Source organism: Protopterus annectens, chromosome 5.part1 (genome assembly GCF_019279795.1).
Source record: "Protopterus annectens isolate FY-2018-M chromosome 5.part1, PAN1.0, whole genome shotgun sequence".
Classification (NCBI taxonomy): domain Eukaryota; kingdom Metazoa; phylum Chordata; order Ceratodontiformes; family Protopteridae; genus Protopterus; species Protopterus annectens.
This window is the reverse complement of record NC_056736.1, coordinates 453,911,322-453,936,907: the sequence shown is the minus strand read 5'-3', so window position 1 is coordinate 453,936,907 and position 25,586 is coordinate 453,911,322. Positions and strand designations below refer to the sequence as shown.

The 25,586-nt window shown below is 40.4% G+C and overlaps 1 protein-coding gene across 1 annotated transcript in view; it reads right to left on the bottom strand.

Moving 5' to 3' along the window:
• Positions 1–25,586, bottom strand: part of RCSD1 (RCSD domain containing 1) — a 1,115,611-nt gene that overhangs the window by 306,984 nt on the left and 783,041 nt on the right. The window contains exon 6 of the mRNA XM_044073103.1: positions 24,393–24,488. Within this exon, the coding sequence (XP_043929038.1) occupies positions 24,393–24,428 (36 nt within the window). The 5' untranslated portion in view covers positions 24,429–24,488. The remainder of the gene's footprint in view (positions 1–24,392; positions 24,489–25,586) is intronic.

Genomic DNA, 25,586 nt, shown 5'->3' with positions numbered 1-25,586 from the left:
TGCAAGGCAGTAGTATACTCTTGTTGTAAGGACTTTGGAGCAATTACTTCCGGACCTTTCATGACATTTCATAATGATGCCTTTGTCAGACAAAATCTCATCTCTGTATGGAAAATAAGGTTGCACTTCTTGAGATAAAGTAGATTGCTTTGACGGCCATCCTTGGTTGATAAAGTGGTTCAGCCTTTGTAAAACTGGATCTGTGGCTGTGCGATCTCTCAACTCATCAAGACGTGTGGAAAAAATATTTCTCACTTCCATGACTTTGAAATCAAGGTTCTCATTCTTGTGCTGTTCTGTGGTGTTGCTTGGTGAGTTGGATAATGAAATAATACTTTTGCAATCTCAGCATCATGCGTTGCAGTCTGGCTGGAGCTGAATGCATAGGCTTTCTTAAGATAGTGACTAGAGGTTGGTGGTCTGTTTCCATCTGGATAAGTCTACCATAAACATAATCATGGAACTTTGAACATGCAAACGCAATTGCCAAAAGCTCTTTCTTGATCTTTGCACGTCAGTTTGGGTAAGAGTTCTCAATGCATAGGCAACAGGTTGATCGTCTTGTAGAATGACTGCACCAAGACCAAATGCTGAAGCATCACAAGAAAGTGTAACTGGTTTATGAACATCATAGTATCTGAGAGTTAGTGGAATAGCAATTCACTATTTCAGGACATCAAATTCTGTTTGGTGTTGCTCTAACCAAGACCATGATACATCTTTACGTGTCAGCTCTCTGAGCGGTGTTGAAAGTTGGCTCAAGTCTGGAATGAACTTGCCTAGATAGTTGACTATGCCAAGAAAACATTGCAGGGCTTGAACATTGTCTGGAGCTGGCACCTTGAGAATGTATGTTTGCTTAGAAGAGTCTGGTCGTAGGGCTATATTAGTAAATAAATGACCAACATAAGTAACTTCTTGTAACCTGAATTTGCATTTCTGTGGCTTGAGCTCAAGATTCACTTGACGTGCCCTTTATAGAAATTTTCCGAGGTTTCTATCATGCTTTGCTTTACAGTTACCCCCTACTGGTATGTTGTCTACTATAATAGCACAAGGATACCCAGAAAAAAGTTGCTCCATTGCACATTGAAAGACTTCACTTGCAGATTTTATCCCAAACGGCATTCTCAAAAATCTGTACCTGCCAAATGGAGTACTGAACAAAGTGAGCAATGAGGATTTTTTGTCGAGCTGAATTTGCCAAAATGAACTCTTTGCATCTAAGACAGAAAAAACAGTGGCATTTGGCATCAAGGCTACGACTTCTTTGACTGTGCGCATTGGATGATGTCTTTTTAGTGCTTTGTTCAAATTTCGTGGATCAATACATATTCTGACGTCATGTGAGCTTTTCTTATGAGCTACCACCATGGAAGATACCTACTCATTTAGAGCTGCAACTGGACAAATCACACCTTGTTGCACCATTTTATCTAGCTCAGCTTTGACTCTGTCCGGCATGGCTACTGGAAATTTTTGAGCTGGTCTGATAACTGGACTGACCTCTGGGTCTAACTTCATGGAGTATACAACTGGAAGTTTGCCTAGTTTATCTTTGAAAAGATCGGCATAAGTAGAAAAAATTTGATGGTGAAATTAGAGTAGTGGTATTTTAAGCTAACATGATGGACTTCTTTATTAAATGAAAGCAGTCCCATTTTGAAACGGTCTCTGAGCCCTAATAATGACTGGACGTGCCTCTTGACCACATAAAATAATAAGTTGTAACATCTCCCAGCAGAGTAACATGAAAGCACTACAAAGCCTTCAGTCTGAATTTCTTCATCTCCATAAGCAACAAGCTTTACACACCTTGCCAAATCAAGCCTTTCACCATTACACACTCTAGCAAATGTTCCTGCTGACATAACATTGCACTTGGAACCTTTGTCAACTTTGAGTTCTGTGGGTTTGGCATTTATCAGAACAGTACAAAATACTCCATTCTTTGTCTTTAAATTTATGCATTGACTGTTTCATAAAGCACTGACACACCATCAACATAAAGAGTAGGGTTGGAGCTTTCTAATTGATCAACTCGTTACTTAAAATGTTCCCTTTTAATAAAAGAATGTGGATCTTTTGATTTACAAAACATTTTGAAATTATTCCATTTATTGCACTTGTGGCATTGCTGACCAAAAGCTAAACATTTTTCCCTTTTAGATTTGTGACTTCCACCACATTTACGATAGTTGGCAATGAAACCAGGTTGGGGCCCATGCTTTGAGTTTGCGGACTCACTCTTATGCTTCACTGAGACTGTGCGAACTCTGGAATTTGCTGGGAAGTTCTGGGGTTTACCAGTGAGTGCTGCAGGGGCTACAATTGCTGCCCTGTGCTTAGGCCTGTTTCTTTTAACTAAATGCTGCATACTATCAACATGAGCTTCATCACTGTGCCTTCTAGAGCTATTCTCATTTGTAAGCATATAAGTGTGAGCTCATATATCTGACAAATCTCAATGGTCTTATTCAAAGTTAAATATCTTTCATGAAGCAAAATCTTTCTCACTGCATCATCTTTTACACCACACACAAGTCTGTCTTTTATCAACTCATCCCTTGAATTACCAAATCTGCATGTTTTAGCCTTATTTCTCATGCCAGTTATATATGCTGCAAAAGTTTCACCAGGCTTTTGATCCTTTGTATAAAATAAGTGCCTTTCCATTGTAACATTTGTCTGGGGGTTTCCACATTTCTTTGAATTTACGTTTTAAGCACTCTGGGTGCTCCCTTGAATCAGCTGGTAGAACAATATGACGGTTTTCCCCCCTCTCCTGTATAGATAGCAGGTGCATACACAAATGAACCTTCCATTTCTATGGCTTATGACCCAGCTAAATTAAGTAGAATAAATGCCTTTGTACAGTCATCTTTATCAGAAAATGCAGCCTGTATGAAAATGCCGTACTCTTGCTCAAACACTCTCAAGTTCTCAGCAATATTACTATCAAACACAAGTGCACTTGGTTTTCGAAAGGCATCCGCCATGCCCACAAAGTATGCACAAAAACAGTGAAAATTTGGCCCATGTGATTATGTATGAACAAAGAGGTCTGTGAGCTTGTAATAACATTCAAATGCACAATAATGTACTTTGTGAAATATGCTCTGAAATGGCTGTATTCTGCTAAATAACTTTACTGTAATACTGCACAAACATGCAAATACTGTATACATTCAGATACCTTTGCTTAATATGAAAGATACATGCTTTGCGAAAATGCATTTGGTTCCCCTTATTTTATTTATTTTATGCAATTCGGACTTTATTTCAAACATTTCCATAGTAATTTGAATATTTGTATCAATATCATACATATCGGTTTATGCGAATATTGTTTAGAACATTCTGTATGCCTCGTTTCATATTTTGCAAATAAGAAATAGTGCTGAGCAAGTTTTGATATCTGAAATTTGTTTCTGACCTGTTTTGAGAAGTATATGTACAGTAAGGAAGATTCACTCCTTTATATTCCACCAGTTCCAAGCAAGTGGCTTAAGTCGTTTTAGCCATGCCGCCTCTAACACCATGTCCTTTAGACATGCCGCTTCTGACACCATGTCCTTTTAGACATGCCACTTCTGCTACCATGTCGCTCATCCTTCTCTAACACAGGTGACAAGCAGGTGGGGTATTTCATTTAGATGCTTTAATACATAGAAACACATCAGGATGGATAATAGCATCATAAAATATGAACAAACAACTTTGACAGACCTTACATACATACATGCTTACATCTCAACAGCTAACTACAAAATGGCAGTCAGGCTCACATGTACCCAGTATTTATACACTTGTGTAAGCCCTTGGATAGCTTCTTAAAGGTACATACACACATTGATCTATAATTGGTATAGTGGTTAAGGTGTTTACCTCACAGACACAAAGTATGAGGTCTGATTCTCACCTTTGAAGAGGAACCTGGCTAAGCTTAAAATGGACCACAAAGGCAGCTAGTCTAGTACTTAACTCTAAGCAATGTCTGGTAAACGTATGTCTTTCATTGTTAATGGTGGCCATCAGACCCTTAAAGAAGGAGGTTGAGGTTTGGCATAAGGGTTAAGGCGTTTACCTTACAAACAAAAGTTACAGGGTTTGATTTTCACCTTTGAGGGAAACTGGCTAGGCTTAAAATGGTCTACAGGGACAGGTAGCCTAGTACTTACCTATGAATCTATGACCCCAGCCAGGAGTGCAGGGATAAGTACAATATATATGTGGAAGTTTAGTGTAGTCAGTTAACCAGTGTGTTTTTGGGATGTGAGAGGAAACTGAGCAGTCTGCGAAAAGTTCCACAGACATGAGCAGAACTTACAAACTCCACTTAGACAGTAGCTGGAAGTCAGGATGTCTAACAGTAAAGAGGATTAAGGCTATGCGCTGTTAACAAGCTGCTTCTTGTAGTCCAAGGTTTGACTCCCTTTGCCTATTGTATGACTCTTGAGCAAGTCCAAAGAATGTTCCTGGGCTGTCTCAAAAATATCTACATGGATTAGTGCTCATCCCTGGTTAGCAAGTACAACTAAATATAATTGGACCCTGCACCCTGGCTGCGAGGTAGAGATCACGCCACTTCATTTATATACACTGTTATGAAAGGCAGAGGATACATTTTAGCACTCACATCTCTGCTAAATGGTCTTAAATGAAAAAAAAACAAAGAAAATATTCTGTGAGGACAAACAGCACAAAATGGAAGTGTGATTAACCTAAGCTGGCTTTATATATGTAATGGTAATTGAGTCTGGAAAGTCCTCAGTGCTCCAATGAGCTGATGAAAGACTATTTCATGTTGCAGATCCAATCTTAGAGAAGTATTTTTGCTATAATCTATATTATATTAGAGTATGCATATTTAAATATTATACATCATACAGACTGTAAATATATGTTATGTGGTAGACCTCCTTCTAGGAGGCAGTCATGTAAAGTCCTTGTCGAGGATGTTCAGACATCTAAGTCGTAAATATCTTTACTATGCATCTTGGCAGAAATTACAAATACTGCACATTATCATAAGTAAAAAAGGGCTTTGTTGTTGAGCAACAATTTCTGTTTGAACTGTGAAATTACTTTGCTTCTTCAAAGTCACCATTAAGTTTCTTTCTTACATAACCTGTGGCAGGCACTCAAGTATTTTGTTCTTCTATGGAAAGATGGTTTGATTGTAACCAGCAAGAATTCTGTTACTGCAAGACAATTTAGCAGAAAACTGGAACATATAGATCCAGAAATTTGATGTACAGTGGATATAAAAACTTTACACACCCCTGTTAAAATGCCAGGGTTTTGTGATATAAAAAATGAGACCACAATAAATAATTTCAAAACTTTTCCCACCTTTAATGTGACCTAGAACCTGTTCAATTCAATTGAAAAACAAACAAATCTGTTAGGGGAAAAATATATAAAAAAATGTACATTAAGCTGGTTGCATAAATGTGAACATCCTTAAACTAATACTTTGTTGAAGCACCTTTTGATTTAATTACAGCATTCAGTCTTCTTGGGTACACACCTGCTATCAATTAAACAGACTCTGATTAACTCCAAATAAAGTTCAGCTGTCGGAGTAGGATTTTCCTGACATGTACTCAGTTGCCTGCTACATCAAAAGCCATGGTTCGCAGAGAGCTTACAAAGCATCAAAGGGATCTCATTACTGAAAGGTATCAGTCAGGAGAAAGGTACAAAAAAATTTCCACAGCATTGGATATACCAATAAACATAGTGAAGACAGTCATCAAAAAGTGGGGAAAATATGGGACAACAGTGACATTGCAATGAACTGGACATCCCTCCAAAACTGATGAAAAGACAAGACAGAAATTGGTCAGGGAGGCTGCCAAGAGACCTACAGCAACACTGAAGGAGCTGCAGGAATTTCTGGCAAGTACTGGTTGTGTACTACATGTGACAACAATCTCCCGTATTCTCCATATGTCTGGGCTATGGGGTAGGGTTGCAAGACGGAAGCCTTTTCTTACACAGAAAAACATCAAGACATGGCTAAAATTTTCAAAACAATACATCGTCTCCCAAAAGCATGTGGGAAAATGTGTTAAGGTCTGATGAGACAAAGTTTGAACTTTTTGGCCACAATTCCAAAAGGTACATTTGGTGCAAAAACAACACTTTGCAGCACCAAAAGAACACCATCCCCAAGGTGAAGCATGGTGGTGGTAGTATCATGCTTTGGGGTGGCTTTTCTTCAGCTGAAACTGGGGCTTTAGTCAAGGTGCAGGGAATTATTAACAGTTCCAAATACCAGTCACTTTTGTCCCAAAACCTTCAGGAGTCTGCTAGAAAGCTGAAGATGAAGAGGAATTTCACCTTTCAACATGACAATGACCCCAAGTATATATCCAAATCAACAAAAGAATGGCTTCACCAGAAGAAAATAAAGTTTTGGAATGGGCCAGCCAGAGCTCAGACATAAATCCAATAGAAAATCTGTAGGGTGAACTGAAGATGGCTGTGCACAAGAGGTGCCCTCGCAATCTGACAGACTCGGAGCACTTTTGCAAGGAAGACTGGGCAAATATTGCCAAGTCAAGATGTGCATGCTGATAGACTCCTACTCAAGAAGAGTGAATGCTGTAATTAAATCAGAAGGTGCTTCAACAAAGTATTAGTTTGAAGGTTTCATAGTTTCATAGTTTAGTACTAGGCTATTTGCCCTGGGGCATTTGTAAGCCTAGCCATAGTGATGTGGCTTTCGCCACCCCATAAAATGGTACAAAATGCACAGAATAGATTTAGAATACTGTGCCTCTGTCTAGTAGTGACACAGTGAAGGTCCCCTTATATAATAGAATTAGTTTACTGTGCCCCTGTCTAGTAGTGACACAGATGTGACCCCTGGGGTAAACTTACGATCTCCCATCCACTCATCAAGATTTCTCTTGAAGAGAGTCAGTGAGGGGCTCTGCCTAACATGAACTGGGATCTTGTTCCAGAGCATGGGAAGCCTCTGGGTTATGAATCTATCCCTCCAGCATGTCCTATTCATACTTGTGCCGAGGTTTAAGTCTTTAGCTCTCGTAGTTCTGATGGATTTGGATTTTTTGCGGTGGAGCATGTCCATCAGTTCCTGATTGGACATGGCCTTGTACGTCAGGCAGAAATCACCTCTAAGCAGGCGGTATGCTACTGAATAGAGCTGGAGTTTCTTTAGTCTGGCAGAATAAGACATATGTTGGAGACCCTTGATCCTCTTGGTGAGGTACTTTTGTGGTCTCTCCAGCTGTTGCAAATGCCGTGTGAGGTACATACCAAATGGGGCATTGTACTCAATCATGGGTCTGATGAGGGAGGAGTATAGGGGTACAATGACATCCTTGGATCTGGATGTGAACCCCTTCATGATAAGGTGTGCAAGGTAGAATGTTTTTCTAACCACTTTGGCAACGTGGGTGTCAAATGAGAGGTCACTGTCGACTTGGGTCCCTAGGTCTCTGATTACTTTTTCCGTACTCAGTGGGTTGCTGTCTATGTAATAATTTGTGGGTACTTTGTTTTTCCCAAAGGGGTTGACTATACATTTTTGGCATTTAGTTTAAGGCCATGACTCCGGCACCAGTTGTCCGTTTCTGTGAGGCTTTTTTGTAGGATGTATGTGTCCGCTGGTGTATCGACTATGGCACCTAGTTTGCAGTCATCTGCGAACTTTGTCAGCCACAACCCTCCCATGTTTGCTTTAACATCTGAGAAATAAATGCCGAACAAGAGGGGTCCCAGGACAGATCCCTGTGGGACACCACTTGTGACTGGCTTGGAGTCTGACATTGCTCCAGCGATTTTAACTTTATGGGTTCTGTCCTTTAGCCAGTTTGCAACCCATCTAGTGACATAAGGGTTTACATTTAAGCTGTTGAGCTTATCTATGATGCCTGAGTAGGGTATTGTGTCGAAGGCCTTAGCCAAGTCCAGGTAGGCTGTATGGGCTGCTTTGCCCTCATCAATGGCTCTAGTGACTGTTTTGAAAAAGTCGACCAGGTTCAAAAGGCAGGATCTGCCCTTTACAAAGCCAAACTGGGTGGGGTAAAGTGTCTGTAGGTCCCCAGTGTCTCTGTTTATGAGTTCCATAATGATTCTTTCCCTAGCTTTGCAGACCAGGCTGGTTAAGCTTATGGGGCGGTAGTTCCCAGGGTCTGTAGAGGTACCCCTTTGTGGAGTAGGACCACTGTTGCTGTACGCCAGTGTTCAGGTACATATCCTGTAGTAAGGCTAAGGTTAAATAACATTTTTATGTGCGGGTTTAGCTCCTCTTGGAGTTCACGTAGCACGCAACCCGGGATACCGTCAGGTCCCATTGATGCTGTGTTTTTAGCTTTGCTGAGGGCAGCTCTCACCTGGACATCTGAGATGACAGGGAGATTACATTCAGCTGGGATAAGTATTTCTTCTTTTGGGGGTGAGGGAGGGGAGAAATTTGCACTGAACCTGTCAGCCAGAATGTTGGCAATATCTGTGGGTTCAGTGTATTTTTTGTTGTTGTGAACTAACTCTGAGCATATCTGAGGGTTTTCCCCAGGTTTCTAACATAGCTGAAGAAGGCTTTGTGGTTATCTTTAGTGTCCTTAGCGATTTTTCTCTCAAAGTTGGCCTTGGATGTTTTATGAGAGAACGTAGTTTTCTGCTAGTGTTGATCAGAGATGTCTTCCCTTTATGGGATTTTGCTCTGTCGTGCAGTAGCTTCCTTCTTTTGTTATACAATTTGTTAATGGCTGAGGTCTACCAGACAGGACGCTTGCCTTTGGTGGAGAGGGTCTTGGATTTATTTGGGATTGCATGATCCATGCATTCTTGGAGATGTCCATAGAAAGCATTTGTGAAGGATTCAGCATTGTGGGATGTGGTATCCACTGGCCCAGTGGGCTTAAAGGATACCATCTCAGTCTTAAGAAGAGTGAAGTCTGCTTTTGAGAAGTTTTTCACTGTGGTCTTTTGTGCTGGGGGTGGAGGTGGGATATGTATATCCAGGGTGATTAGTTTGTGGTCAGATCTCACTAGTGAGGGATGTACCTCCGGTGTGGAGCATTTTGTCCCCATGCTTGTGATGATCAGGTCTAGTATATTATCTCCCCTAGTGGGAGAGGTGACTAGTTGTTCCAGTGCATTTGAATTTATGAATTCCAGGAACCTTTGGGCTAGGGTGTTAGGGCTAGAATAATGTACCCAATCTATGTTAGGGTAGTTGAAGTCTCCCAGTATGATGGTATTTTGTGATACATTCATATCCTCCAATGTCTTCAGGAAGGCTGAGTGGGGTTCCTGAGATTGGGAGGGTGGTCTGTAACATGCTACCAGTTGTATAGCAGTTTTACCAATGGTTAGTTGCACCTGTATGGTCTCCGATGATTCATGTGTTGCTACTAACCTGGAGGTGTGGGTGTCCTTGATGAATATGGACACTTCCCCTCCCTTTGTGGTTCGGCCTGGGTTTTGGGGCCGAAAAGCATGATACGAGGTATAGCCTGGTAGTGCTGGGGTGCTCTCAGGAGCCTTGAACCAGGTTTCAGTTACTGCACAGACGTCAATGTTCTCCATACTGAGGAGTGCATCGAGTGCCTGCATCTTGAGATTTAGACTTCTGGCGTTGAGCAGCATTACCCTTAGATTTTTTCTATTTTTGTTTTCTAAGGAGGTGGGTTTGTCTTTTGAGCCTTGCCTAAAAAAAGGCACTATGGGGGTGGCAAGAGCCTAAGCCATTATCCGGAAGCCCAGTGGTGACAGGTGCAAGCCGTCCCTTGCGAAGCAGCGTGGCTTGTCCAACATGTCATCCCAGGCAGACAGACATTGGATCCCCTTAGAATGACACCAGTACTTGAGTCAATTATTAAAGCTGATCATCTTGTCTTTGTATTGTGGCATCATTCTTGGTGAGGGCAAGATGCTGCTCAGGGTCAGGGTCATACCAGGCTGGGCTACATAATCAGAGAGCTCCTCTATGTCTCTTTTCATGTAGTCCAGGGAGGTACGTCTCAGGTCATTCACGCCAGCATGGACAATGACAGAGTCATATTTGCACTTGCGTGACCTGAGTGCGTGTGTTATGTGGCGGATCCTAGCTCCCGATAGGCAGCTCACAGTCACCCTCTCCTTGTTCAGCCTGGTAAGCGGGACATCAGTGTGTCTGACTATAGAGTCGCCTATTACTAGTGTATCAGGCATGGTGTTTGGCCTTAAGGGCTGTGATTGATTGACACACTAATTTATTGAAGTATGTGTTGCATGTGTTTTGTTTTGAGGTGGTAGATTTTTGGATGTCTGCTTTGGGAGCCTCTGTTGTTTTGGTAAGTTTTTTATTAGAGCCTACGAGTATGTCTTTGTGTTTTTATGTGTTTGGTTTGCAGTTGTGGTAGGTCTATGTGGGACTGGGTTTGTTGTGTGTGTGCTTACCATCTCCTCCTGTCTGGTCATGCCAGCCCTGAGTTGAGAGAGTTCAGCCTCCAGTTTGGCTATATAGTTGCATCTCTCACATGTATTTGTGTTTGTTGGGAGGAGGAGAGGGCTGTCTGTGTACATGAGACAATTGTAGCATTGTCTCAAGATACCCAGATTAACCAGCTGAACTGGAGAGGACGCCAGTAATCTACCACTCGACATGCTAGAACAGTATAAGGGAGTGCTGTGCCTTTAAGGTGTGCTTCAACAAAGTATTAGTTTAAAGGTATGCACACTTATGCAACCAGCTTACTGTACTTTTTTATTTTTATATTTTGTTTTTCAATTGAATTGTACAGGTTATATGTCACATTAAAGATGGGAAAAGTTTTCAAATGATTTATTGTGGTCTCATTTTTTTATATCACAAAAACCTGGCATTTTAACAGAGGTGTGTAAACTTTTTATATCCACTGTATGCCTTACTACAAGGAAAATTACTAAAAAAACTAAAACAGGTACAGTGTACCAAACTTATGTTAGTGGGGAAGATACAAAAAAATCAAAAAAACACCAAAGGCACTGCAAAGGGAAATGGAAGAAATAAGCTTCATGAAATAGCGTAAACAAGCTTTATTTTCTGCTTTTGTTCTCAAGGGACTTCATCAGAATAAATAAACCATTTCCAACTCTACTATATAAAGCTTGTTTTACCGAAGAAAAAAATCTATTTAATTAACCAATTAAATACATCAAAATCTGTTAGTGGCATAACAATGCTAAACTCAATTCAAAAATAAAAGGAAAAAATTAGAAATAAGAATATGCGAATATAAAACCATCAATCACACTTTGCTAATTTATATAGTAGGGTTGGAACACAGAAAAATATCCATTTTATTCAAAACAAGGCCCAATGAAAATAATAAATGCTTATGTTACTGAGCTAAAGAGCAGTCTGAAAGACTGAATTTGGACAGCTGCAATACTTTGTGGTGTAAGGTAAAACTGAGATCACTTTTACACCTGCAAGCAGCAAGTAATGTTCTCTTTCATTCACTTTGCTTTGATGTTGCAGATCAGTACAAGTGCAAATATTGTCATCCTTCATATCAGTGGCCGCAGTGTTCACCTGCTTTGTTGCCTTAGTCTACTTCATAATGATATCTCTGCTTTTTCTACTTTTAATTTGTTTTCATTTATGTTCCTGAGAGCTACTTGTATTTTCTTGAATCATATATTGCTCAGTAAATGAGTCGTGGCCTAAGTTTTTTTTTAACTGTTATGCAGAAAATAATCAGCAGCTAGAAGTAGCAGTCTTGCATTCAATATGTAAAATTTTTATGGGTGTTAATGCTTCTGTATTCTAATGATAGTATTTAATATTTCAGGGGCTGTGGCACTGCTTTTAAGCAAGATAGTAACAACTTTTATGTGACTGATGGCAGGAGAAGGCCATGGCTATGAAGCATCAGCTTCTAGCTAGTAAGAGATGTCCTGCTTAAATAAATGTGCATCTGATGTAACAGAACAATATATGGACGTCTTTGTTAAAAGCTGTGACTAGGCTGGAGAATTTTAGGATATGCTGAGTGCATACTTATAATGTGACATGCATTTTGAATAACAGTGAAAAGTATATATTTATTTGAGAAAGGCTGCAAATGAATGAATCCTCCATTTGCAGAGCCAAACATGGTTTAATTTGTTTTATGTACTTGTTTTCTAAGTAAATAAAATGATCACTTCCAAACACTTTTCAGATACAAATGCAGAAGTCCAGGAAGTCATCAAAAGAAAGAAGGAGCATGGGGAAAAAGAGGAAGACAGAAAAAAAAGGATCCGGCTAAGAAGGAATACTGCTTGGCTAACAAAGAGCTAAGACAGGAGTTGCAATAGCAAATAACAAGGCATCATAGGCACTCTAACAGCTTCTGCAAAGTGACTCGGTAGATGTCACAAAGAAACTCTATCAGGTTACAAGAAAAAGACAGAAAGATAAAGAAGATAGTCAGACATCCTTTGTAAGGGATACCAGCAACCAGCCAACGGGAAGTCAAAGGCAGATGGAAGGAATAGTTTCAGCAGCTTCTACATGAAAACCCAACAGAAGCCGTACTGCCCCAGATATAGCCTACAATGAAAGAAGAGAAGACCACACTAGAAGTAAGAACAGCATTAAGGAAAACGAAGTTAGGGAAAGCAGCAGGTTCAGATAAGGTCACAGTAGATATGATAAAGATGCTGGGTGAGAGAGGGGAGAAATGTTTCCTGAGGGTACTCATAACATTATGCAGAGAAAGGCATATTCTAGATGACTGAAGAATAAGGATATTACTGTAAGTGTACAAAAAAAAAATGGGGAGATCCACAACTTTGGACAATACAGAGGAATCAAACTCCTGTCACACGGCATGAAAGTTCTGGAGAGGGTGATTGACAAATGAATATGAAGAGCAGTAGAAAGCAAGATGGGAGATGAGTAATTTGGATTCAGATCAGGATGCAGCAAAACTGACCCAATGTTTGCAGTGAAACAGATAGTTTGTAAGACGATAGAGATGAGGAAAGACTCCAGCTAAGCATTTCTAGAGAAAGCATATGATAAGGTCCCAAGAAAGCTGATTGGGCAGTCCTGTGGTGGTTTGAAGTCCCAAAACATTTGTGGAATTTGTGCAGGCTATATAGAAGTACTCAATGACCCAAGAACAAACCGTGTTTGTTCTTACATTGGGAGTGGGTGCGCATCAGGGTTCAACTCTGAGCCCACTGTTGTTCATGCTGGTGAAGGGCTACATCAGCAAACAGGTTGGAGAGGACAGATTACCAAAGCTGTTGTACAGAGATTATGTGGTATTACAGGAAGAATCTGAGCAAGAACGTCAGAAAAGAATGGGAGAATGGAATGCAAAACTGAAGGCACATCTAGCAAAGAGATTGATGGATTTTGTGACCTGTGACACTCAGGCATGACTGTCAAAGAAGGTAGGAAAGTGGCATTCAGTCGAGAGAGACTGTGAAGGTTGATATGACACCCTGACCCCATGTAGAAAAATGGGAAAAAGGGGGGTTGATGATGATGATGAAACACTTTTCAGACAACACCTGAATTACACAGAAATGGGTAAATTCAACAACTATTGACAGTTTGGAGTAATCAAGCAACATGTTCTTAGGAAGTGGAATGAAGCCAGAGCACCCACAGAAACTTCATGCAGGAAAGGAAAGAACATGTAGACTCCACAGAGCCAATAAAAATAGATCATGAGTGAGCCCCATAATCTGGATTGGGGACTTAGAAATCTTAATCACTGAGCCATCATGCTGCCCTTATATCAATAAACATAGCTCCATGACTTAAACACCATTCATTCATTCATTCATTCACTCATTTGTTCATTCATTCATTCATGCATTCATTTATTCATTCATTTTCAGATGCCTGCTTGGAAAGGCCAGCATGGCACCAAAAACATTTTGTAAATAGACAGGACAGAACCAAAGTTTATATGGCCTTAAACAGCATTGCAAAAATCTTGAAATGTATTCTTTTTCAACAGGGAGTCAGTAATGAGAACAGGGAGTAGGTGTGATGTGTTTACACCCTGAGGCTCCAGTATGGTGAATTACTGTCAGTTTGGTTTTTATTTGTGCATGAGTAGTACCAGCAGTGATTCCTTTTGTGTGTTATTTTCTCTATTCTCTGCAATTGTACAGCCTTAAAGTTAGTATATTTAAGTAAATAGATTCATAGATTGTTACTAGGCCAGTGACCCAGGGGACTTTTCTATGTTTAGCCAAAATTTTCTGAAAGACTCACATGCTGAATTCAAATAGGACATTGAGGGCCAAACATTTATAACCTACCACTGTCCATAAGGGACATGGGTGCCACGCCCAGTGTAGTAGTCCCCATCCACTGGTGGAGGCTACACTTAAATTGGGTAATAGATGAACGCCGCTTCACATGGATGGGAAGCCTGTTCCACTGGAAGGACAGTCTCTGGGACACATGTCTGTCTCTTCAGCATTTTCTGTTTAAGTCACAGACAAACTTCAGATCCTTAGACCTTGTATTTCTGGTACTGTTTGACTTAGCGAAGTATTATCTACATGGTAATTAACCGGAATGGTTGGCTTCCTAAAGGGTACAATTATGCATTTCTTTGCATTGCATTGAGTTTAAGATCATGGCTTTGCCACCATTGGTTAGTCAGAGATAGATCTTCTTGAAGAATGTTAATGTCTGCAGGGGAGTTGATGATCCGCAATTTGCAATCATCTGCAAATGCAGTCAGCCATAAACCTTCAGCATTTGCTTCCACTTCAGAGAAATAGATGTCAAAAAACGGTGGGCCCAGTACAGAGCCCTGGGGGACTCTGCTAGTGATTGGCCTCTTGTAGGAGGTGATCTCACCTATTTTGACCTCTTGGAGCCTATCAGTGAGCCAGTTAGCTATCTAGGGGGTGATAAAAGGGTTCATACCTTATTTAGTGAGCTTGTCTAGCTAGTAGTAGCTAAGATGGCAGCTCCTTGAATGGCAGCAGCTTCTCTGGCTCTCGGATGTGTGTTGCATGTTTTTTTATATTTATGTGTTTTTTTTTTCCTGTCAGTGTATCGTCAGTTCTGTGAATCGTTTTGTTGTCGGTGTGTGGGATGCAGCGGTGGTGTTTTTCTGGTGGGTTCTCATGGATTGCCTTGTTTTTTTTGGATCTTGCGGCGGCCGTGAGTTGGCCATGTTCATCTTGGGCCTTCAGGGATGGTGGTTGTGTCAAGCGTGGGAACCGGACATGGCTTGTGGATTTTGGTCTTTGGTGGTGGTCGACGATTGGTCTGGACAGTGGAGTGATGGCAGTGTTGGTGGATGGAGCTGCTGATCGGTGAGGATGGTGTGGAGGGAAAAGACTGCTGCGGCCAAGGTAGATTGATCGAGCGTGGGGTAGTAGTGTGCCGGTGGACAGGATTGGAGTGGTCCATGGTGAACGGATTGGACTCTGGAAGTTTTTGTTGGTGTTTGGGATGGAGTTGGCAATGATATGGATGGTGTAGATAGTGGGATGGATGCGGTCACTGGATGTCAACTCTGGGTCTGGCAAAGAACGGTTAGGAATGGTTATTTGTATCTTGATCCCTTGGACTCTGCTGTTGCTGCTACCGCTGCTGTTGTTGTAGCTGTTGTTGGTATTGCTGTTATGTTATTTTTTTAACTGTAAGTTATTTGCACATGAGCTTTGTGAAATGTAATTTTGTTCAGCTGTGCACGTGCTGTATGGTCTGAATGACAATAAAGATTTACTTGACTTGACTTGTCTATAATGCATGAGTGGGGTATTGTATCAAAAGCCCTGGCCAGGTTGAGGTAATCTGTGTACACAGTCTTGCCCTCGTCCATTGCTTTGGTGACCCTCTCAAAGAATTCCACAAGATTTAATAGCATGACCTTCCTTTAACAAAACCGAACTGTGATGGGTCCAGCTTTTGCAGGTCATCTATGTCCTCATGTATCATGTACATGATGATTCCTTCCATGGCCTTATATATGAGATTGGTCACCCTTATGGACGCGTAGTTACCTGGATCAGTGGTTGGACCTCCTTTGTGCAGCAGAATGACTGTAGCCATCTTCCATTCCTTGGGCAAAAAAACTGACTGTAGGCTCCAGTTGAAAAACGCTTCAAGTGAACCAGAGAGAACATGTTTTATGCTATTTAGTAAGCATCCCAGAAAGTTATTGGGGCACATCGATGCAGTGTTTTTTCTTGAAAAGTGCATTGATGACCTCTTCCATAGTAATGGTTGAGGGGATTGTGGTATGCATTATTTCCTTTGTACTATCAAGGGGGAATGGGGGGAGAAATTTGAGCTGAACCTGTCAACTAAAAGGTTGGCAATGGCCTCTGGTTCAGTGTGGGTTATGCCATTTACAACAAGTTCTGCACATTGCTGCATATTTCTTTGTGAAGTTAATGACAGAGCTGTACAACGTTTTGTGGCTGTCCTTTGCCTGAATAGCTATTTTTTTTTTCAAATTAGCCTTTGACGTATTAATTAACCCTCTTAGTTGCCTGTTTAGAATGTTTGGGGGGTGGGATTAGTATGTTGGGCTTAGTTTCTCCTAGGCTTGGCCAAGATTTTTTTTTTTTGTTGTCTAACCAACTGCTGGGGAGCTTGTGCCTGAGATGGGTGATGCTTGCCCCAATGCTCCTTTTAGAGAATTTGATGAGCTGCAGTTTCAGCAGGTAAGTTTTGCCTGGATGAAGATACAGCCAATAAAGATCTATATGAAACAAATACAATAAAATAAATGCTATGAATAACAAAACTGAGCTGTGAAACAGTCTAAACAACAAAGCAAAGTATAACTACAATAACGTTGGAAAGTTCATGGTTATACATAAATATGACAGAATGAGCTTTAAAAAATTTCATGTTGTATTTAGTTATGCTCCTAGCAGAAGTTGAGACCAGAACAATGCAAGCTCCAAAAGCTTTAGTGACGGACCAAGTCCACAAAGGCACAGTCCAGGAATATGCATCTCATTCACCTAAACCACAAATCCCAACAACACATTTGATACACTATGCACAAATATTCTAGCTCTCCTCATATATACATAGCTTACTTCAATAACCTCAGAACTGGGGAAGTAGCTGGCTCACCATAGTTCTGCTTTGTGCTAGCTGAATGGTGACACTGCAATAAATTCAAAAAACTCATCACAGATGCCATTATAAGTTATGGTTACAGCAGTCCACAGAAACATTTACTCCATTTTAGTTTATAGTCACACTCATCAAACATAAAAGTCAGTAGAATAGATGTGTTTTACAGGCTGAAGAGTCACTTTGTGCCAATGCATTTACTAGCTGTATTACAATCCACAACTGTATGAAGTGCCATCCAGTAGAATGAGGCTGGTATGGGTGAGTTGAGAAATCTCCCTTTCATAAGTTGTAGCAACCTTAAAGTTAATTTTATTAGTACAGGTGCTGCAGGAGGCAAAGGTACCTGCATTAGGAATGTAGGAGAGTTCACCCCCCCAAAAACATGTTTCCTATTTAATATGAAAATGTTGTTTCGAAAACTTGTCCTATGCATTAGAATATGTTGACAAAGAAGGTAATGTACCTTTAAATTGTGTTGCAGTATGCTATGTGGGAGCATTCTCACATAAGTCAGCCATGAACAGCTGTGTAACAATCAGTAGTAGCTTCCTAAAGTTGTCATGCTGGGAAAAGAGGTCCCCAGTCCCATGGTTTTCAATAAGTCAGTTCCCAACCTGGAGAATAAACTGAGAGGAAGCACACAGATGTGTTGAGTATATTTGCCCAGTAAGGACTAAGTCAAGTAGTACACCAAGAGGAGTTCCTATGACAAAGACTTGGTATTGAGGCTTGGGCAAAGTCTGCAGCTTGAATATTCTATGACAGCCTGTTTTTGTAGGGGCTGCATGGACTGTTTAAAATACCAAAAAAGGCACTGTACTGTGGAATTACTAGCCAAAGAACTGCATTTGTTTAATTTCATTTTAGAACTGAGATACCAAGAAATGCTAATGTCCTCCTATTCATATGTTGCAGTATTCATAACATGAGGGAGTCCACCGCCACCTGACTGACTTGTACGTCTAGACATATAGAAAAATCTAAAGCTACTGTAGGGTACGTGCGACTTCGCACATAGATCCAGTCCTACGTTGGTCATAAAGTAATGTCAGGTATAACGCAGACGTCGGCATGCACCAGTCCTCAGAACTTTTGTCTGTAAACTTTTTATATCTACTGTATATGTATATATGTATGTATCCCCTTACCATGACCCATGCCCTAACGCTAAGGTCTGTGACTACTCCACTAAACGGCAGTATGTAGCCCGTTCGCTGATGCGGGTTTCGCGAAAGTGCACTTTCGATTAAGTGCACTTTTGTGTAACCCAGGGTCTACTGTGTGAGTTTGAAGACGTGTATTTTCGAACTTGTACAGTAGACCCATATATATATATATATATATATACATATATATATGTATATATATATATATATATATATATATATATATATATATATATATCTATACATATATCTATATATATACAGACAGACACACACACACACACACACGTATCTCTCTCTCTCTCTCTCTCTCTCTCTATATATATATATATATATATATATATATATATATATATATATTTACATACAAATGCATACAGAGAGAGTACATATGTACATATGGGGTTCCTGTTCATAGACCAAGAGCCATAACTGCAATCCTCACAAGAGCAATACTTTATCACAAGAGCAATACTTTAAATGCGAATATGGGAATATATATATATATATTTTGTGCTCACTTTGACCCACATCCTGTTGATAATCAGCCCTCACTTGTCAGTCATGCGCTTTGCTTCCCATCACCAACTTGGGGTTCAACCAGGAAGGGTCATCATTCAGACTGCCATCAGCCAGTGGTTCTCAGTTTTGTTTCATTATATGGTCCTGTCCCATCTGTGCATGTGGCAAGGCACCATGTAAGGGGTGTGCAATGGGCTGACTGTGAAGGACATCACATCAGTTCCACAAGGAGCCCTGTTCCTTCCCATGAAGCATGGAAAGTTATTGCTTCAGTCTCTCCTAGAGAAATCACACCTACCCAATATGATCCTAAACACTTTCAATCCTCCCAATCCCCTCCCCGAGGACAGGTGAAGGGGCCATGCTCTTTAACTGCTTCCCCTTCTCTGCCTGGCTCCTTTAGTGTCTGGTCACCTAGGTCACAATCAGGACTCCATCCCTCTGCACCATTGAGCCAGGCAAAGTATTACCCCAAGTTCTGAGGTGCTCCTATCACAGACTTAGTATATAGAGCTGGCAGCAGGCTATGGTTTCTTTAACACAGTAGCTAACTATATTAATATCTGAATACTGCTCTTCTTTCAAATCAGTACACCTATATTTTCACCTGGTCATGTCGCAGGAGAGCAGTTATCTATAAAAAGCTGTAGAGATAATCACCCACCCTGTCTGACACTTACTTAACAAGCAATTCCTCTCAAACATTTGTGAATAATTGCAGAAATTCATCTAAGCAATTTTGAACACTTGATCTGTAATGCCTCTTAAGACATTTTGCAAGCACCAAAACAATGAAAAAAAATAACATTATAGGCAACAACAGCTGGTGTTCTCTCCTACCTAATTGTCAGTAGAAATAATGCAGCTGAAATAGGCAGTATTGATTAAAGACTAAATATAAACTCTGTGCAGTAGTGATATGAAGCTAAACATATAACGTGCATCGTGGGAGTCACCAGTTCCTTGCAAACAAACATGGTACAAACCATCAGCTGCAAGAAAACATAAAAGTATCAGTTTGTACAATCTCTTAGAAGCTTCCTTATAGTGGCCTTGAAAATTAAATCAGTACTTCCTTTAGTACTGAAAATAATCCCGGAAAGTTTTGTCATCAGAAAAAGCAGAGCGTTAGTGCCATTACCCAGAATGAGAAATGCTTTCTGCTATACTTTGCTTCCACAGCAATGCATTCAGAACAATTTGTTTCAGTTATACTGTTTAAAACACTAAATGTCTTTGCACCCCAGGATACAAAGAATAATCCACAGAATGTTGTACATTACTTTTGTAATATGCAATCCTAAAGCAAGTTAGACGCCCATTTTGTTCTTTAACAAACAGCAGAACAGTTCCTCTTAATGCCATGTCCCACATTTTCCAGTCAGTAAAATGCCCATTCAGTCTGCTTGCCTGGACAGATATAGGAACTAACTTTAGTAGCTTGCTCTGCATTTCCTGTCGAAAATGTACGGACCCATTTACTAGTACTGCTTTTATAATGACATACATACAGATTAGTTCAGCAGTTATTGGATAATGAGACCAGCCTTCCTCAAGAGCCGCTGGATAATGTCAGAGGAGACCTTAGTTACTGTAAAAATGTAATGTTAATAATTAAATAAAATATTCAGCTTTAGTTTTATATGGCATCAGGTTATCTGCAGAAGTTAACAAATATACGTATCTGACTGCTTATCAGTGCTACCACAAAGTCAAATATTTACTTTAAAAGTGAGTGTGTTTAGAGGAAGGGGCCACTTTATTTCAGTACAATACAGCACATGGAGTTTTGTGTGTGGGGAGGCTCAAAGTATATTCTGTATATCCAGGCTACAGGACTTTTCTGCAGCTTTAGGAAAGCTCACTCTGAATGATTCCATGAAGCCCATTCTCTAGCTGAGGGGGCCAACTCCTGACTACAGGTACGCAAACATTTTTTTCTTCTGTAATATTTTCTTCTTATTGAGGTATTTAGCATGGTTAACATAATGGTTAAGGTCTGTGGTACTCAAGCACAAGATACAATGTTCATTCCTGACCTCTGGCCAAAGCCTGGAGGTTGTATATTCTCCTTGTGTCTGTGTGGGCTTCCAACCCCTGCCCAAAAGCATGCTGGGTGTTTTCACCACAAACTTGAAAGGTATGCCAACAGAGTGCACCCCAAAATTGAATATGGTCATGGGCAATAGCACTGACTCAAAGTGGTATCTATTCGGGGAGCAGTTGTGTAGATGGGCTGCTTTAGACATAAGCTGTGATGTACAGTATCCCCTAGCTAAGAGAACACATATCACAGACTGCATTCAGTGCAGTGCTGGGGCTAGCCACTCAGTTGTCTAAAAATTGGCTCTAATTGATTTGGTCATGTTAACACATGTTGCTAAAAATGAGCATTGGTATTTGTCAAAGATAAGTGGGTTCAAGACCAGACCTACTCCAGGGACCCATGGTAATGATGGGAGGGGTCTATGTGTGTCTATTGCCCAGTGTGTGCCCACCATAAAGTCCAGCAGTCTTAAGTCAGTAAGTTACTGACTGGCCAATATCCAGTTTCCTAGCCTGGGTTACCTGGGATAGCTCTGTTGAGTGAAAGCTGAATGTAAAACCAATCAAACTACCAAAAATGAACTGCACTGAATATAGGTTCAATGACATGGTGCAGCAGTAATGAAGAAACTATATATCCTATGTATTTAGGAGACAAGCTGGAAGGACAGTGCAGTAAAGACACTTGGCTCAAGATTGATAGTCTAGTATTCAAGGAAGGACAGATTAGAAATGATGTGGGAATTGTGATGACAAACGATCTTCTGACAACAGTGAGAAATGTCATCAGAATTAGTGATAGACTCATGGAAATCAGACTCCATTGTAAAGATAGGGCAGTATTCATAATTTCAGCCTATGCCCCAACCAGGATTGTGATGGCACAGAAAAGAGTTCATTCAGGTAGATGTTGCAGGACCTACTAGGTAAAGCAGGACAACATAAGTTGGTGTTGATAATGGAGGACCTGAATGCTTATAACAGGACAGACAGAGTAGGATATGAGGACTGCTGGGTCCACACTGGTGCTGATCAACAAAGCTGCTGTATGCAGATGGCAAAAGATTACAAGTAGACCCTGAAAATAAACTTCAACAAATGACAGGATAAAGGAATGTAAAACTGAATGTAAATTTGAAAAAAAGATGAATACAGATGAGGCAGTTGTCATGTTAACAAATGGTGAAAATCAGAAGTTTAAAATTGATACAGAAGGGAAATAGTGGAACAGGTTAAAGTATCTGGGAGGGGTGGTTGAGAAAATAAATCTGAATGAGGAGGTTAAAGCTAGATTCAGACATACTACAATCAACTGGCAGTGAATGTCAAGGGTAATGTGTGACAGAAGAATGCCAAAGAGGCTAAAAAGGAAGGTGCAGAAAACAGTGGTATTGACAGTACTTTGTATGGCACAGGAACCTGGGCTGTGAAGGCAGAGCTAGAGATGATCTCCAGATGAAGTGTCTGAGATGGGTGATAGGATGTGGGGCAGATGATGAAATATCTACATCAGAGTAGAAGCCAAAGTAGCTCCAGTTGGACAGAAGGTCAAGTAGAACAAATTAAAGTGGTTTGGGTACATGTGCCGGAAGCAGAAGATGACTCATCATTGAGTATAATGACCCCTTTGGCATGTACCTGACCAAACATTTGCAACAGTTGGAATCCCCACAAAGGTGTTAAAGGCCTGTTTCTATTCTCTGTTTCCTACAGGTTACTGAGAGGCTATCTATGCCTGGCATAAAAGGCCTCCTCAGATCCAGGTCTGACGGACCTTTTGCACATCAACAAAACAAACAGCATCAGAACTACTAGAGCCAAGGATTTAAATTCTGGTTGTGACATAAGTAAGACATGTTGGCAAGACAGGTATGTGTCTCAGAGGATTCCCCCATGCTCTGGAACAGGCTCCCCATCAATGTGAACAGAGCCCATCCCTCATCCTATTTCAGTTTAAGCATGCTCAATGGATGAAAAATCGGAAAGGCACACCTGGTCTGACCCTATGTCTCTGATAGACGAGGCAGACATGGGTTGCATGAGAGAAGATGTGACAGACAGACGTTACTGTTGAAGAAGGTAGAAGAGTATCAATAAATTGAGAGAGGTGGTGATGGTTGACATGACACCGCAACCTCATATAGAAAAATATCAGAAAAAGGGGTTTAATGATGGTGATGATAATGATGATTTGGTGTTTAGCATAGATCTCAAAAATAATGGACAAGTGAATGCACTGTGTAAGGTATTTCCCTTTTTCCTGATTTTGTGCAACAGTGGATTTCATATGCTGATCCCTGGGGGGGGAGGGCCTTACAAAAATATCCAAAATGTTTTACTATTCATTTTCTTCGGGCTGATGCTTCAGACACTTTTTTTGTACAACTGAAGCTCAGGGAGACACATTAGAACCTACTCCACCAACACAATACGTTTTCACATTTACGCCGTTTGTACACAACTGCAATTTATTTTATTGTGAACATAAATGAAAACATAATAAGCATAGTGGAGTTCTATTTAGGTGAAACTGTGGTTTTACAAAACAGACTCTCAGCATTGTGAATTGTAAATAGAGGTGAAAAACACAGATTCAAGTTAAATACAACCTGCTATGCTTGTATTCAACCTATGCAAGAGCTGACCGGAAGGAGCTGCCATCCAGGTAGCCATATAGTAGTTTGTGCTCCTACAGTTGCTCATAATTCCAGCTGACAGCAATGTGAAAGTATCTTCGTCCCTATGGCTGGAGTGTCTAGCTTCATCCTCCTCCACCCACACTGGGGCTACTATTGTTTCAGGATAGACCCTCATTATCCCAAGGCCAAGGAATTACTGAGCACCACTCCTAGTTCAGCCCTCCATCATTAAAAGCATCTACTATAGGGCATTCCTCTTATAGTCCTAACCCCACTCCGTGGTGGCTGCTGTGAACACCCACACCATTGTGGTTACATTCAACTTCTTCCCAGGATGCATTCACATTTCCACACATACATCCCAAACACAAAGCCCACATCTTCCTGGTAATGGACCTTATTGTCTGCAAGCAAAGGGAACAATTTGGCAAATGGGAAACTACCACTCCCTCCCTCCCCTGGATGGTTGAGCCATAAGCCTCTCACTTCCTCTTCTCCCCACCATGGCTCTTCCAGCTCCCAAGCTGCTAGTTGAACGTGGCTCTTAGGGCTTTATCCTTTTGTGCCTTAGAATCAGGTATTATAAAGCATGCACTCATTTTAACTGTAAAACCTTGATTTGAACATAACACAAGAAGACTTTTTCAAGGCAAATCTGCTGTTAAAGGTTTTGAAATGTAATGAAACTGTTAACACAAGCCGCATTACTGGGAGCGCTGACATTTTTCAGCAGATATTTTGTGTCTGAAGTACAAAGCAAAAACAAATTAGAGAGTCTGATTTTAGAAAATCTACAATTGCCAACCCAGTCTCTGATCTGCAGGTCGTAGTTTATGCACTGGGTTACAAAACTCAGAATAAGAGTGAAATGATACAGTTATAACACAGTCATTGCTTTTGTTTATTAAAGCTTCTCACACTTCATGCAAGTGAAACAGCTGTTCTTACCTCTTCACCATTGGGACTCAGTTCTTCCTTGGCCATATATGCTTGTAAGTTCAAGCTGCAAGGAGGCTTCTTGTGGACAGGAGGGCAGACATGTTTCTGGAAGTAAGGAAAAAGCCACACAAGGTTTGAATCTGAATTTGCCAATGTTATATTATGTGAGAAATCATTTAATACAGTTCTTCCCTCTCTTATCAGTATATTTTGTATCTACCAGCACTAGATCCTACACTAAGGTCAACCTTTGGTCCTCAAGAGAGTCTCTCTTTGGTGAGGCATCTAGGGCCACTTTTTTACTGCAGTCCACATGTGACTTGATTGGAGGGTCATACATCGGGCACAGGACTAGATGAATACTAAATGTGTCAGGTGATTTTAAGATGATTTTCTCATTTTTCATACTCATCCTTTTCCTTTGTAATGCTGTAGGAAAGGAAAACGTCTTTACAAGCTTAGTCACTCTCAAGTTCTTAAAAATAATAATAAAGACTCCTCCACAAATCTGAAAAAAACAAGTTTTGCTTAACTATATTTGCACTGCCTGCAGAGATACACTGATGTGCCTTTTTTATATTTTGAATAACAATTCCATTGTGGTCACTGAAAAGAAAGTCACTCAAATTACATATACCACCTTTTAACATTGATCCCAAGTAACTCAGCACAATTTTACCTCTCACCATCCATATGCAAAAGGCTATGTGCTGATACAAAAGTTCAATTAGAAATGAGATTACATTACAAGAGCTAAATCACTATGGCAGCCTGCCAGTGCTGAAGTAAGCTAAGAGATTAATACCCCTGGTTCTCCACAATTGCTTCAAGAGCTGTCTTTCCTGTCTAGAATGTATGGGCCCATTTATTAATGCTGCCTTAATACTGATTAATAGCTATACAGTATTTCTCTGACTACAGCCTGCATACGTACAGATGTTCTAGATAATTAGGCCACTTCATGAACAGAAGTATGCAGATAGTTTCCTTCTGTCAAACTATGTTTGCAATGAATGTTAAACATGATCTCTAGTACTAACTCATGAACCTAGTGTAACAAAGAAATACAGAAGATCAAATAATGATTCTACTTTTGAAACGTTTCACCAAAACATTTTTTTCTCAAAAAAAAGTAATTTTTTACAACTGCAGGTCATTTTATTGAGAAAAATAACTGCAAATTTAATTACAATGTAGTCCTAT